Below are 14981 nucleotides of genomic sequence, written 5' to 3' on the forward strand. Positions count from 1 at the left end.
ACCGTATAAAATTATTTACAGAGACCCAACAGTTCCCACCATGAGCAAGCAGGAAACACTTCCTTTTAAAGAGGCAAAAACTTCAGACAGAAAGAAAATTAAAATACTTGCACGTCCATATGTATGTTCAAATTATTATTGGTTGGGGCTGTTATAAAAGCAATACTCTGTATGGTGTATTTTAAAACTTTAAAAGCTCCATATTATTATCCCAAAGGCAAGGAACATGACATTAACTAACTATATAACCATGTGGGATTACAGGTACATTTTATAAATACCTGTTCAGGACTGGAACATCCACGGTATGGGAGCTGAAGGTGACGTTATATCAGAGTTAAAGGTAAAAATGGCAGCTAGTAGGATAACATTTCATAACTATAAAACAGATAAAACCAGCGTACAGTTTTCTTACCCCTGTGATCAAAAACATTGCTCCAATAAATAAATTTCATTTTCAGTCTTAAATTAATAACTTCTGGTTAGTACCGCCCACTTCTGCCTTAAGCACAACCCACGTTTGGTATAAGCCCCGACTACAGATGATTGAGTTAGTTGAACAGATACAGAAAATGGTGTACTCTTCCATATTACATCTCATAGCCTACTTTAATATATTTAAAGATTAATTAAATTAAACTAGTATACGAACATATTCTAACTGTTTTCAGTTTTAATGTAACTTATTGGGTTTTTTTTTTATTTATTCAACAACAAATGTGACTAATACGGTAATTATTAAGCTTTAGAACTGCTGGAAGTGGGATTTTGTTGATGTTGAGTAGTGTGGTATCAATCTTCTCTATTTCTTGGCAAGAAAAAAAATGCATATTTCCAAAAACTCTTCCTGTTGTACACTTAAAAAATCAGTTCTATGTTATAAGAGGTATTATTTTGGTTTTCTGGATTAATTCATCAGAAGAACTGTTTAAGTATGAGTGTATTACAGCTTTGAAATGAGACATTTAATTCATGTGGCCTTTTGATCTTATTATGCCTGCTTCCCCCCGTGAAACTTCCTCTCCCGTATGCATGAATGTTTCTGCACATTTCCCGCTCTGTCATTTCACTCAATAATGTACTTTCTCTACAGCCAGAGAGGCCTTATCTCCATCACTTTGCGACAAAATGGAATAAATTCTCCTTCGACAAGTCTGCCGGGCCATCGTTGGCGGGTTGAGCTGCAGCCAATCAAATGAGATGTCTGGGGGGAGGCAGGAGGGGGGCGGACTCTGAAACCAGTCTCATTATTGTTCCCACACTTGTGTTCAGGTGTGTTCTCCAACATCCATTTTATCTCTCACCGTTCCCTAATTCATTTCCTGCAGAAAATGAATTCCTCTCCTCTCACGGTGAACACCGGGATTACAGAAAATTACAGGCGCTGAAATCAATTACTGAATAAGACTGTAATTCAAAATGCAGAGAGTCCCTCTCATTCCTCTGCCTGTCATCTTCACGCCTATTGTCTGTGATGCCAAACTGAAATGATTCTCACTCTGGGAGAGAAGAGAGATTGAAGTGATACTGTGCTGTATTGACTGCTGCTCTTTGGTATTTCATGGCCACAGTCACATTATTGATTAAAAACAGCTGCTCCTGCACATTAAGTTCAACTGATTGCCTTCATCCGTGTGAATAGAGTTGCTTCCTGCTTTACTTTCTTTAGATAACATTTCCATTTATCCACAGGGGCTCAAAAAAGGTAGTTTAAAAAGCAAAAAGTTTTGGTTTTAAAAGTTTAAAGGGTGATAGAGGAAGAGCTTCAAAATATCTATATGTCTTCTCCCTGTAATATATTAAAGGACCAGTGTGTTGTCTTCCATTCCAAGCACGAAGGAGAAACTACGGTAGCCATGAAGCGCACAAAAAACTCAAATGTCCCCATCTATAGCAGGTGTTTGGTTTGTCCGGTCTGGGCTACTGTAGAAACATGGCGGTTTAACATGGCGGCCTCCATGAAAGGGAACCAGAGGCGTCCGTCGATATAAACGGCTCATTCAAAGGTACCGAAGACACAACAATACTTATTCTCAGGTGATTATACACTAATGAAAACATTTTACACCGCATAGCCTTACACCTCAGAAAATATTAGGCCCTCCAGTTACAAACGTTAAAATACAGTAGCGTAGACCGACTCTATTCAGCTACGGACGGTTCCTGCATCATATTATGCATATTCTTAATGAGGAGGATTATTTATTGTTGTTGATAGAGAATAAAATTAAGAGATGATTTGAAATAGATAAGTAGTATTCCCACTCTACACTTAACAAGTATTCTGTACCATTTTATAACTCTAAAATGTAATTTGAAAGATGTACAATAAGTGCTCTCTAGTGGACAAACTATGTAATGACATTACGGTTTCTAAATGACCTCGAACATCCCGGTATCTTTGGCATTTCTTGTTATTGATCAGCTGATATATATATATACTATTACAGACAGAGCTAAAACAATGCTAATACACCAGCCCCACAAAAAATCCTATCTCGGTTATCATTAGTGTTTGTTGAAGCTGTTTTAGAGAGGTTTTGTAGTTGTTGTATTTTAACCATTTATGACTTGGACAAAAATATGAGTCATTTTCACTGCTGAGACGTTCATTACAAATTGAGTACAGCTCCGTGGCTCACAGTCCTGTGCCTCAGTGTCCGCTCTATCAATCAGTTCAGACAGTTGAGGCTTTAAAGGCGACGGACGGATGAGTCACCGTTACACCACAGAGAACACACACTTATTCAGCTGCTCACTGAGGAAGAATCACGACAGACCAGAACTGTATCATCCAAGGTCTTATTGCACTTCAGATGACCCTCAATCTAACTTTTCTTACCCTCTTTTAGTCCTCTATTTCATGCTCGGTTATGGATTCTTTATATTACTATTAACTTAACATGAAAGAGCAGTAGCAGGATTTAAAAAAAAAGCGTCTCCTGGGACTGTGTGCTGTTGGCAGCCATATAAGCAGCGTTCTCCATGTGGCTGCTGCCTTTATTGTTGCAACTGTGATGCACACTTTGAATCACATCCAACAGTCAAAGCATATGTTGCTGTGTGGCTAAATCCGGTTGTCAAATTATGACTATAACGAGGGTGGCGTGCCTGACATTGAAGCAGCATTGAAAGCAGCTTGTTTGTATTAACTGGCCTTGTGCGTATCGCCTTGCTAAAATGGAAATGCAAGATTTACACCTATTGATAACAACACGTTAACACCAGCATCGTGTTGGAGCAGGGGTACCCCCTTTTCCACCAGATAAGCTCTGGTTTCAGTTCTGGCTAATTCAACAACAGTCAACAATAAATAATCTTCTTAATAGGAATATACCTGCCTCCTGCTGTCGGCCGTCGCTACTCATCATCATAATAGTGGTACTTAGGAGAGCCTAATATTTTCTCAGGTAGTACCTTATATATACTGTCAGTGGGTGGTATGCAATGTAAAAAGCCAGAGACCCCTGCTCTAGTGTCTTGGCTAACTGTAACAATTTTTAAAGAATACATCCAATCATTTAAGATAATTAACCTTAAAACCTTAAATGTCGACCTCACAGTGGCACTGACTCTTTTGTCTTTGGATCATGGATGTATGTATGAAAACTTGTTGCGATTTCTGAAATGAAGCGGTGCACCGACCAACCAGAGTTACTGTATTTTTGTATTTTTCACAAGTTTATATTTAGGTTTTTTAGTTCATTTTAATTTAAGTTTTAATTTTTGTTGTTTAAAAATGTTTAGCTTTAGTTTTTTTTTATTATAATATGGGGGTTTTGTCAGGGGCAAGATTAAAGAAGTTCAGATCAGGTATTACAGGTATTACAGGCTCAGGGCGTCTGGTTAGCTCACATGGTAGAGCTGGCGACCATGTACCAAGTCCTTGCTGCAGTTGCCCGGGGTTTGAATCCGACCTGCGGCCCTTTGCTGCGTGTCATCCCCTCTCTCTACCCCCTTTCCTGTCTATCTTCAGCCGTCACTATCAGTTAAAGGCAATAAAAGACCAAAAAATATATATATAAATAAAAGGTATTACAGGTATTACAAACACATTGAGTCAAAGTCATGTAGACATCCCAGTCTCAATAAACATATACCAACACCTCCTGTGTTGTTGTGTTGACAAACTGGACCAAAGTGAGTAAAACTAAAGACATTTCATTGATATTGTTATTTTAGTTAGTTTTAGTACACAATGTAGTTTCAGTTAGTTTTGGTTTTTTTCACATCTAGTTTCAGTTTTTAGTTAAATTTTAGTTACCTATAATAACGTTGCAACCGACTGGCCGACATTGCCATCCCTAGAGCCACGCTGATATGATATTAGGTGTTTCCAGCTTCTCAAATATGAGGATTTAATGTCTTTTCTCCAATTTATTTATATCACTATAAACTGAATATATTTGGGTTTCAAATGGTTGGTCAGACAAACCAAGACATTTAAACATGTCGCCTTGGGCATGAAGAGGTTTTTTTCACTAATTTCTGACATTTTATAAACATTAAACGACTAATCAAAATAAACCCAGACAAATTATGATATAATGAAAGTAATGGCAACCGCTCACCAGGGTCTGATGCATGCTGTCGAGTTGCTGCCGTCTCATCTGAATGTCATCTCCTCAAACTTCATCAGCGTGGTTCGTTCTGCATGGCCTGCACCGCTGGAGCCTGGCCTGCCTCTGATGCTCAGGATGATGCAAATGGCTCTGCTTACTGCTTTAATGATAGATGATAATATCCTGCTGCTGGTGAAGGATGTGTTTACTTTTAGTGCTTGACTATGCCCTGGAAACGTTATGCATGTACTCACATTAAGACGAAGGAAAGGGGCTGGTGAGGTAAAAGAAGATTTTTTTTTTTTTGCTGAGAGAAAATAGTGTGCGCAGTGTATAATTTGAGCCCATCACTTGTGCATCTCCGTGGTGGTCGGCCTGTCATCAGACGGGCCTCGTCTCGCTGGGTAATGGAATTCATTGTTGGAGACCACTCCGGAGGTCCCTCAGAAGTGTGGGCACAAGACAAATAGCGCTCATCAATATCTGCCTGCTGCTCTGTAGATGCAGCAAATGAAAATGAATGACAGAACATTTCTTTGACATCTGAAGACATCTCTTGGGGTAAATGGCTGAGCAGAGTGAACATCAAGAGGCCTTTGGAGGAGGAAACGCAGCAGTCTGTTCAAAAAAATGTGAAAAAATATCTCAGAGACGTCACAAAAAAAAGATAGTAGAAAGTTTAGCTGCTAATTGAAATCAAATTTTACTCTGAATCCAGTAAAATGAAATACTGTGTAGAGGTCAAATGTGAACACAAACAGTGACATGAGCTCCTTTTTTTAAATTATTTTAATATGACTCTCTTGGGGCAGGAAATTATTTGAAGTCAGATTACAGATTGTGCATCTTTCTCCTGCTAACAATTATTTACCCCTAAACTTTAAGTCTTTTTCTTAAATTGTAATATCACACTTAATCTATTGTGGCATTGTTGGAAAAAAGCATCTCTGTGGGTTTAAAATGTCAGCTCTGTTACGTTCGACACCACGCAACTTCACTGCTGCGTGCAGTCTGTGATGTCTGACCACATCCAACAGTGATATTACACTATATAGCGTAGGGGTGAGAGTCAAGAAATCACAATACAAAACTGACACGAGTATCACTGCCCACAACAACCACAACGATGGTTTAACATATATATTATAATTATTACATTTGTGAACAATTTTCATAATCATTTATTTCTGGTTCCAGCATCTAAAATGTCAGAATTTGCTCCTTTTGTTCCGCTTTATACGACTGTAAATATCTTTATATCTGGGTTTTTTGGACAAAATGAGCCATTTGAGAATAAATTAAAATGCAACACACACTGATGCCGCTTTACTTAGCATTGCATCATTGAAGCATTTAAATTGGCTCCTGTACCACACACAGGGCTCACCATACAGGCTGTACGGTAGCCATGAAGTGCCAAATCTGGGAAGCTGATTGTAGCTTCTCTGATTAATGTCGACACTGGGTCTAATGCTGGATTTAAAATATGTAAAAACTCAATGTGAATATAACTTTGGTTTACTCCACAGGACCCAGTAAAATAGGACATTTTCAACAATCCAAACAATCACTGCATTATGTTTCCTTAATGTGATAAAATTGGTGGCAAAATCTTGATGTGTGGTAGAAATTCTTTGTCTCACCCCTACAACTATTTAGTGCTAAACAGTATCTCTGCAGTGTGGACAGCAAGAACAGTAGGACAGTAGAAGCAGGATTTTCAGCCTATGTGACATCGCTCTTTAGAAGAGCACAAACCACAAAAGTAGGCTGCTTCACACAGAGAAATAAAATCAGTACTGATCCTTTTTGCAACCTTACCCAAATATGGACACAAGGCAAAAACAGTAGGATAGAAAATAGTCTTCCACGCATCTATCATAGAGCTACCAGTTTCCTTTGAGGCAGCAAATATTTTTTTTTTAAATACAGCATCAAATAGCACTACAATAACATAGTGTGGTCACAGGATGGAACAGTCAACCCTGTGGTACACAGGAACTTTCCCTAAACCTGACTTTTAGCTTACATCTTCTAGATTTTCACCTTCAAAAAGGTAGATATACTAACATCTTAAAGTGTCCCATAATCATTTTTTCCCTCACTATCAGTACATATCCAATAAAATAATGTCTATATAGTAGTTTTTTTTCTGTACACTTATCTTAAATGCTACTATAAATTGAGAGCATGCTGCTGCCCTTCACACTAAAGACTACTGCAAAACTGGCACAATACCACCACATGACACCACGTCAGGAAAAGGACTTCAGTCACATCGCTGTCAGAGCTGCAGAGTCTCAGCCTTCACAGAGCGCTTGTCCTCCACTGGAACTGGACAGACAGACCAGGAGATAGACAGCACCCACTTCCACACTCTGATCTTATTTTGGTGTCTGACATCATTGTGGTCCAAAATCGATCCTTTGGTCCTAAGGATTCTGGGCTGGAAGTCGCCTTGCTCCCACTCAAAGACTAAATGAAGGCAACTGGTTGGATGACCATCAACAACCAGGGTTTGGTTGAACTCCCTCCGTCCAAACGCACCAGTATTTATTAAATAAGCTTCACAAAAGATGTACACTCACACGCGTCTCACTTCGCCTGTCCTGGACACGCAAGAACCTGCAGTCCAGGAGGGCAAGAGGGCTCAACTTCACTTTCCTCCTCGATCCCTCACTGTGGATGGTTGGCACAGCCTCTCTCACAGGCCCCAGTACGGAGCCAGGCTCCTGCGGTCCCTCTCATAAACATCAGGTATGACCCCGTAGGGCGTCTGCACCATCTTAACAGAGTTTCTACCAAACAGCTTCCTCTCATATTCGATGAGCTGGCGCCAGAAGCCGCCGTTGGGCCTGATGACGGGGCGGCGGGCCTTGACCCAGGCGTGGGCCTCGGCCAGAGACACACGGTGATACTTCATGAGGTACGCCAGACACAGAGAGGCTGAGCGGCTCACCCCCGCTGCGCAGTGCACCAGCACCGCTCCTCGCTTTCGTCCCACGCTGTGGATCTTATCGGCCACGCTGTCGAAGTACAAGGAGATGGGGGAGTGGGGCATGTCCGCCAGAGGGACCTTTACGTATTCCATGTGAGGCCAGTTGAAGTTGGGGAGCTCGATGGTGGCGTTGACCACACAGGTGATGCCTTTGGACAGCAGCAGGCTGCGGTTGGATGCCACGTTCCCTCTGCTGAGGAAGAGGTTTGGGGTGATTTGTGCGATGCCTCCCAGCAGGCTGCCGCTCTCAGGCAGCAGCCTCGGCACCACAGTAGGCATCATGGAGCTACGGTGGTGGTGGTGGTGGTGATGGTGGAAGAAGCCTTGGCTGCGGGAACCCATTGAGGAATCAAATGGGTTTCAAGAGGGATGACAAGTTGGGTTTTTTCTTTTTAAAAAGCAAAATATTCAGGAGCTCAGAGTCATAGTAGTGCAAGTGGGACCAGCCAGACAGCTCCTGTAACACACAAACACATTTCACTTTCAGTCTAAATTAAACATTTCTCTGTTTCACTGCAGGCTGACAAACATAAAAACACCTCACAAGGACGAGTAACATCGCAGTTGTTTGCCAAGACTCCGAGCAACAAGCACTTTTTTTTTGGATGGCACTGTGCTGAGACAGTTGTTTCTAGGAAATGTTATTTTGCAGTCATCGCACCAGACAGACAAAACAATTACAGATCAGTCACAATAGTTGACTAATTCAAAAGCATGCTGCTGTGAAGTTGTGACCCAGTGATCCACAGTCTCCACTTTACATCAAAGTGGTTTCATGAATCCACAGTTAGATGAAAAGTTTTATATCTCAACTGGAGAGACCAGTTTATCTCTTCTGTATGTTTCTCTACATTGAGGTCAGATGGCCTCCGTGCTGCACACTGAGATGAACCTCCCTCTGCCATGTGAGCACAGACCCCCCGGAGACATACACTCACCTCATGTTCATCCATCCACAGCCCTCACATACAGATTACATCTCTCCTCTCTCTGCCTATTGCTGCTGTTAATGTCTTTTCGGATGGCACCAAACGGCAGGGTGGAAAGTAATAATATACTGTATGATCATACCAAAGTGTGCTGATAAAACACTTCATTCAAGCACGAAATCTTCAGAAGTTTATTCATCTAATTCCATTTTCTTTTTCCAAATAGGATGATCAAAACGATCTTCCTCGTGTTTATGAGCTGTAACATGAACATGAAGATGCACGACGCAGATTGTGAAGAAAAAAAAATATTATGGGGAACCGTAATGTGACATTTCTGGCTGCACTGTATATGATGGAAATAGCCTCCTGCATTAATACTTAAGTTATCAGCAGAGAGCCCACAGCTCCAGGCGCTACTGCACACACTGTTGCACTTGTCGTGCGTCATCCACACTATGTGCACCAGTCTGGCCAGCAGGTCTTTTTCTTTCATTTTCTGCTACAGTCTGGTTAACAAGACACACAGGTCAACTGCTTTAAACTGGAATTCAACCTGCAGAAGAAAATCACCTGCTGTCACCTGAGAAGAGACTGTGGATGACAGACTGGGATTCTTCTTATTAATTAAACTGTGAAAATCGGAACGACGTGACTACAATCAATGATGGGGTCATGTATTATTTAAAGCTATATTGTGTAATATTTCCACATTAACATGTCCTTAAACACTAAACCTATGTTATATATTTTGTTATATTGTGCAACATCATATCCCAAATGTTTCCAACTGTTCAAACCCAGAGAAATCTGTAATTTTATTCAGGTCTGTCAATGGCACCATATCCCCTTGCCAGAAGCAGTCATAAAGATGATCACAGATGATCACAACTGGTGACGAAGGGTCGCTAGTAGAAAGTGCTTTGGGATCAGCTGTCAAATCTTTTAGTTTTCCCTACAAGATATTCTCTGTCTATATTAAACAGGGTGTAGCCTCAGTTTTTAAAGTTTTATTGCCAATTGTTTGCATGAAAATAAAAAAGTAAGTGTCCAGTACAAACAGAAATACTGTTTCTTCTTCTCTCTCCTCTACATCTTCTCCTCCTGTTGACCACAGTGTTGCCACCTCAGCATGGTCTGCATCTCTTTCCAAAATAAAACCAACAAAAAAAGGATCAAAGGCTAAAAACAACACTCTCCTCCCTCCGTTTGGGCCCAGTTTGTTTGGCTCACTCCTGGTTGCCAATCAACCTGCACTTTGCCTCTGAAATGGTTACCATGATTGCGCTGTGGTGCAGCGGATTCCACCTTCCTTCACACTGGTTGCTGCTAGTGATGAGACAACAGATAAAGTGATCCAGACTCTGGAAAACAAGTGTTTCAGGGGAAGGTCCAACATACATGAGAGCGACACTGAACCAAAGTGTGAACAGCTTTTCTGCAGGAAGCATCACATTCTACATGATAACTAAGTAGGAGAAACTTATCTGTGTTGTATATCCCTTGTTCTTTCTCTTATGTTGGTTGGGGATATTTAGACACCAACTTGGGCTTTAGGAAACTTTAGGAAATGCAGGTTAACTGATAATTAAAATAATTATGAGTTGCAGCCCTATATGTCCCCCTAACAACACTTATATTTTGATAAGTAAATAAAATGTTACATGGTCATTATAAAGGCAAACAGGAAATGCACCAATATGTATATCTTATAACAACTGTAGACTGATAATCAGACTGAACTGCCATGTCTGTTTCACATTATTCAGTCTTGCATCGTGTTTTTTAGCCATTTCCTGTTTGTTCGGGGCTTAGCTTCTTCTAATCAATCATTAGTGAATCATGTATCAGTGTTCAGTCGACATAGATGCATTAGGGGTTTCTAGGGGCAGTTAAAGCTGCACTAATCCATACATTTCTATACTTAAAAAAAAAAAAAAAGACTACTGTGTGTAATGTAAAAAAGTGTAGTTTTAGTGATAAACAAGCAGAGAATTTTCACCCGATTCTGCAGTTCAGCTTTACTGAGTATTTTAGTGTCATTCGGCATGTTTTTGGTTTAGCCTGCAACTTAACTCTTTTGGTTCACTCTCGAGCTCTGATACACCCATTTTACACTCCACTACAGTGAGTTTACAGCCTGTTGTGGTCCTCCAAATGGCCCAAAAAATCTTTTGGGGCAGGTTTTCTGTAACCTTGCAAGGCAGCTGGCAGTGCTGTAGTCAAGACCACCTTGATGGAGTCCAAAACAAGTCCAAGACCAGGACTAGTTGAGACTCAGTTCAAAGAGGTTGAAGTCCAAGTCCACTGAGACAAAAAAATAAAATAGCTATAGCCGTTACCAATGAGATGATTTAGGCAGCCAGGTATACACTTGCAAGTGACATTGGTTGCCTGGTAACCATTACAAATGGCCAAGTCCGAGTGCAAATACGAACGAGTCCAAGTCAGAGACAATGGGAATAACGTCTCAAGACCAGACTCGAGTACTACAGCACTGGCAGATCATGTAAGAATCTATCTTGCCAGGCTTTAAGCTACGAGCTTGTGTCTGAACACAGTGGTTGCGAACCACTGACTGACTGACTGTTCGCTCGGTGGCTAAGAGGTTAGCGTAGATACTGCTAGTATGAGTTATATTACAACTGGAGAGTATTTCTTTATTTGAAAGAAGAGCAAAGAACAGCATACGGTTTGTTGATCTGATTGGTTGAAGTTCGCTCAAGATGGTTTATCCAATCACAAAACACAATTCCTATATTCAGGTGATTATACACTAATGGTGAAAACATACCTATGAATATTATATTCCATTTCTACCAATAGAGCCTCCTAAATGTTACACACAGGACATTTAATGCTGAATTTAGAGGTTGATCTATGGTATAGTCTTACAACAATCTATATATCTGTGTGTTGCTTTTTTTAGTCCCACCTACAAAACGCGGTTGTTTTTTGCAGAGAAACAGCAATCAATGAGAACACCAGACTTATCTGAATCGCTGAAAAAACATGATGTGGGCAGTGATTCAGAGTCTGCTATCAGTCTACAATAACAGTGGCATCTTGCTAAACCTGAAAAAGTGAACTACGAACAGAAGACTTTCTGCTTCAGTAGGATGCACAGTTGATGCATTAATTCATCACACATATATACGGGATAAGTATAAACTCTGTTGCTGCGGCAACCTACTGACCACAGTATAAGACAGTAGCAGCCACATCAACGGAGCGATGAGGAAGATAAGAAAACCAAATAATCCCTGGCCTTCTCCAAAGTGCTGATGTACCACAGCGCCGGGCTTTGCTGAGATTTGCTCCATCCACATGGTTATTTATACCCCAGGCAGGGCAGGAGTGAGGTTGTGGGGAGCAGAGGAGGGAGAATTATGCAGAGGCTGTCGCCAGAGAAAAATTTACTGTAATGTTGGCGATAGTGGGGATACTGCAGCTCGCTGCCAATCAAATTTAATGTGAGGATTTATAAAAAAAATAGACACTGAGGAGGGTCAGTGGAGCACCTTTCTCTGTGTTACTGCACATCTTCCTGAGGCAAATCGAACCCCACATTTCTTCTTTCTTCTTCTCTTGATGTTACAAAAAACAACCCTCTCTCAATCATTCTGGGTCTGTCAACAGGTGGTCCTACCTCACAAATCTTCTTACGCACATCTCCATAGCTCTCTCTGCAGGGGTGGAGATTCCTCAGGGGTCCGGTTCCACCTCCGCTAACACAAATTGGAAACGTGACCCACCTGCAGGAAAACTAGAGCATCAAACCTGCCGGCAACCTCACAGCGCTCAACGTGGAAACCTCAACGACAACCTGGATCCGAGCTGGGACTTGGACTTAACATCAAATTCCTGCTGGACACCGCCTCACGCCGCAGGAGTAAGATGAATGAAATGCTGAGATGACTGGAAAAGGTGCAAAGCAGACACGCTGCTCTCAGCAGCGTCTTTCAATCAAAGCCAATCCATTTATTCTGTCTGAGTGATCTCTGAAAGTGACTCTGCTGTCTACAGTCGAGATAATCAGGAGAAAATGACAAGGGGGGGTTATTTCTGGAGGCAGGAAAATACATCTGAACACAACTGGGTGCAGCTTTACAAACCACAACCACTTTAATGTCAGCTGCAGAGGGCTCAAAGGAGCTAGAGTCAACATGATGTGTAGAAACAGGAGGGAGAGATTCCTCACGAGGACAGGGTTCGGCTTTGGCACCTCCCTGCAACAGAGTGCCGCTCACTCGGCCCACTATGTTACACCTCAGCATGTCGCACTCTGACACATGTAAACTCACATGAACAGCCTGAGTCAAGGCCACACGTTATAGTGAGAGATGGTGAGCGTACACATACAAATGATTCCTCTTACCTTTTAGTTTTTCAGGACATATCACACAAAGAGGCCTACTGTGTGTGGTTGTAAAACATGTTTTACTGCATCCATCACCACAGCAGACGGATGAGACAGATAAAGGATCTGACTTTACTCTTTACTTTTAAACAATGAAAACATGACATATTATTCAAAATCTAATGAGAGAGAGTCATCATTAGCCAAAATTGCTGCTACCAGCAGTGAATAACAAACAGAGGTGAAAAAATTAAACAAAAAAAAAAAGCTCTAGCTTTTTAAATATGAGATTTACTAAGAAAATATCTTTTTTTTAACCTTTGGTCAGAAAAAACAATCTATTTGAAGACGACACCTTGGCCCCCGAGAAATTCAAATAGGCATTTTTTCACTATTTTCCTGACATTTAATAGACAAAATGATTGATTAATCGAGAACATAACCAACAGATTATCCAATAATGATAAAATCGTTAGTTGCAGCCCTTATATGAATATAGTTTATCTATACAGGATCATGTGATGATCAGGCCTTGACTACACACATCAGGTTACACATCTGTAAAGGGATATTTCACCAAGTCTTAAACCACATACGGTATCTTCTGCAGGGAAATAAACGTGCTTGTTTGACAAACTTTAAATATTTAAGACCGAAAATGCAACACCTCTCGTGTCTTTCAGGGCCACAGTGTGTGTGTGTGTGTGTGTGTGTATAAATGCGGAGCTTTAAAGTGAATGACTCCACAAGTTTTTAACAATTTATGACTGAGCCTTGAACGAGGACCGCTCCTCTGCGCACGCGCCGCTCGTCCTCGTGCGCGTGACGAAGAGATGCGCGTGCGTTAACAAGTTCAGGTGTCGGTAACGGATCTTAATAAGTGTGAGATATAGAAAAGCAGCCCCACCGGTGTCACATTTATGGCTCACTGACCGAATTCAGCAACATGTCTCTAAAAGCGCCACAGGCAGGTTTCACCCATCTTACATCAGAAAACTGAACACAATAAAACCTGCAGATAAACGCCAATAAAAACACATTCTCAAACGCACCGATGCTTTGCTTGAATTTAAGTTCAGAACCATGTTGCGTTGGCTCAAACTGACGCCGATAAACTGCCTCCATCAGATGTAAAACTCAACTTACCAGTCGACTCTCAGTCGGGCAGAGATGGAGGGTTTTTAAAGCGCATTCACCGCCTGCACCAATCCGGCAGGCTGCCTTTTTCACACTCCGGACATTAACCTTCAGTCGGTCCGATCATACAGACGGACAAAGGGGGGATGGCGAGAGGCCAGGTGGTGGGAGACACACCGCGACACACAACAACATAATGTGAAAGTCAACAGAAATACGAGCCATCAGTGCATCCGCCTGGTTCTCCGCTGGCAGGAGCGGCGTGTACAGGGCAGCGCTGCCTCCGTATGAGGAGCGATGAGTGCCGCACAGAGGCGGAGGCAGGAGGAGCAGGGCCACACACACACAGGGCCATGTGTGTGTGATTTCAACCCAGCAATAACTAACCAGTCTAATCATGTCAAGACAGTCCTGGATTGGTTGTTCCCATTGAAAAGATGAAGTGTCTGTGCACTTTTTATTCCAATTAGTCCTCATCCTTTCAGACTTTATTGATCCCACAGTGGGTGCTCCAGATACAACACAACAGATGAGAAAATACACATTAAATATAATTAGAATAGAAAAATACAAGATCTAATGAAAATAGAATAAGAGAATAAGAGTTGTATGTACACTATATACAGCTTTAGATGTGGTTGATGGAAATATTCATTATTATGGAATATTGTTACAGCAGGAGGTAGAGGCGTTTATTTTTGGTATAAAAATAAATAATTGCACAGGACAAAAATTATTCAGCGGTATATATTAGTCTTCAGAGCTATGAATATACAGTGCAGGTCTAATAGGCTACTGATAATGTGCGTGTAGTAAATTATATAGATATAAATATATGTATGTGAAACTGTACTGTACTGTAAGCTTTCTTTCTTGTTAGATTGAAACGTGGCGTAAGAAAAATACTTTTATTATTGTAATTATCATCAGATTTTTTTTAAATTTAAATTTACTGCTGAAAGCTGATTGAAAAAGCAGATTTTATTTTCCTGATG

General features: G+C 41.1%; 1 protein-coding gene across 1 annotated transcript; it reads right to left on the reverse strand.

The window, feature by feature from the left end:
* Nucleotides 1-5364: 5364 nt before the first annotated feature.
* Nucleotides 5365-14243, reverse strand: dusp14 (dual specificity phosphatase 14). Its single transcript, XM_035679478.1, has 2 exons — nt 13996-14243; nt 5365-8017 (listed from the first exon to the last, which is right to left on the reverse strand). The coding sequence occupies exon 2, from the start codon at nt 7900-7902 to the stop codon at nt 7267-7269; it is 636 nt and encodes a 211-aa protein (XP_035535371.1). The 5' UTR covers nt 7903-8017; nt 13996-14243; the 3' UTR covers nt 5365-7266.
* Between the last annotated feature and the right edge of the window lie 738 nt (nt 14244-14981).

Source organism: Morone saxatilis, unplaced genomic scaffold (assembly GCF_004916995.1).
Source record: "Morone saxatilis isolate NCDOM2014 unplaced genomic scaffold, NCSU_SB_2.0 Contig8, whole genome shotgun sequence".
Lineage (NCBI taxonomy): Eukaryota > Metazoa > Chordata > Actinopteri > Moronidae > Morone > Morone saxatilis.

What these genes read in the sequence shown, in the direction of transcription:
- dusp14 (XM_035679478.1), bottom strand. Translation starts at nt 7,902, where the DNA reads ATGGGTTCCCGCAGCCAAGGCTTCTTCCACCATCACCACCACCACCAC.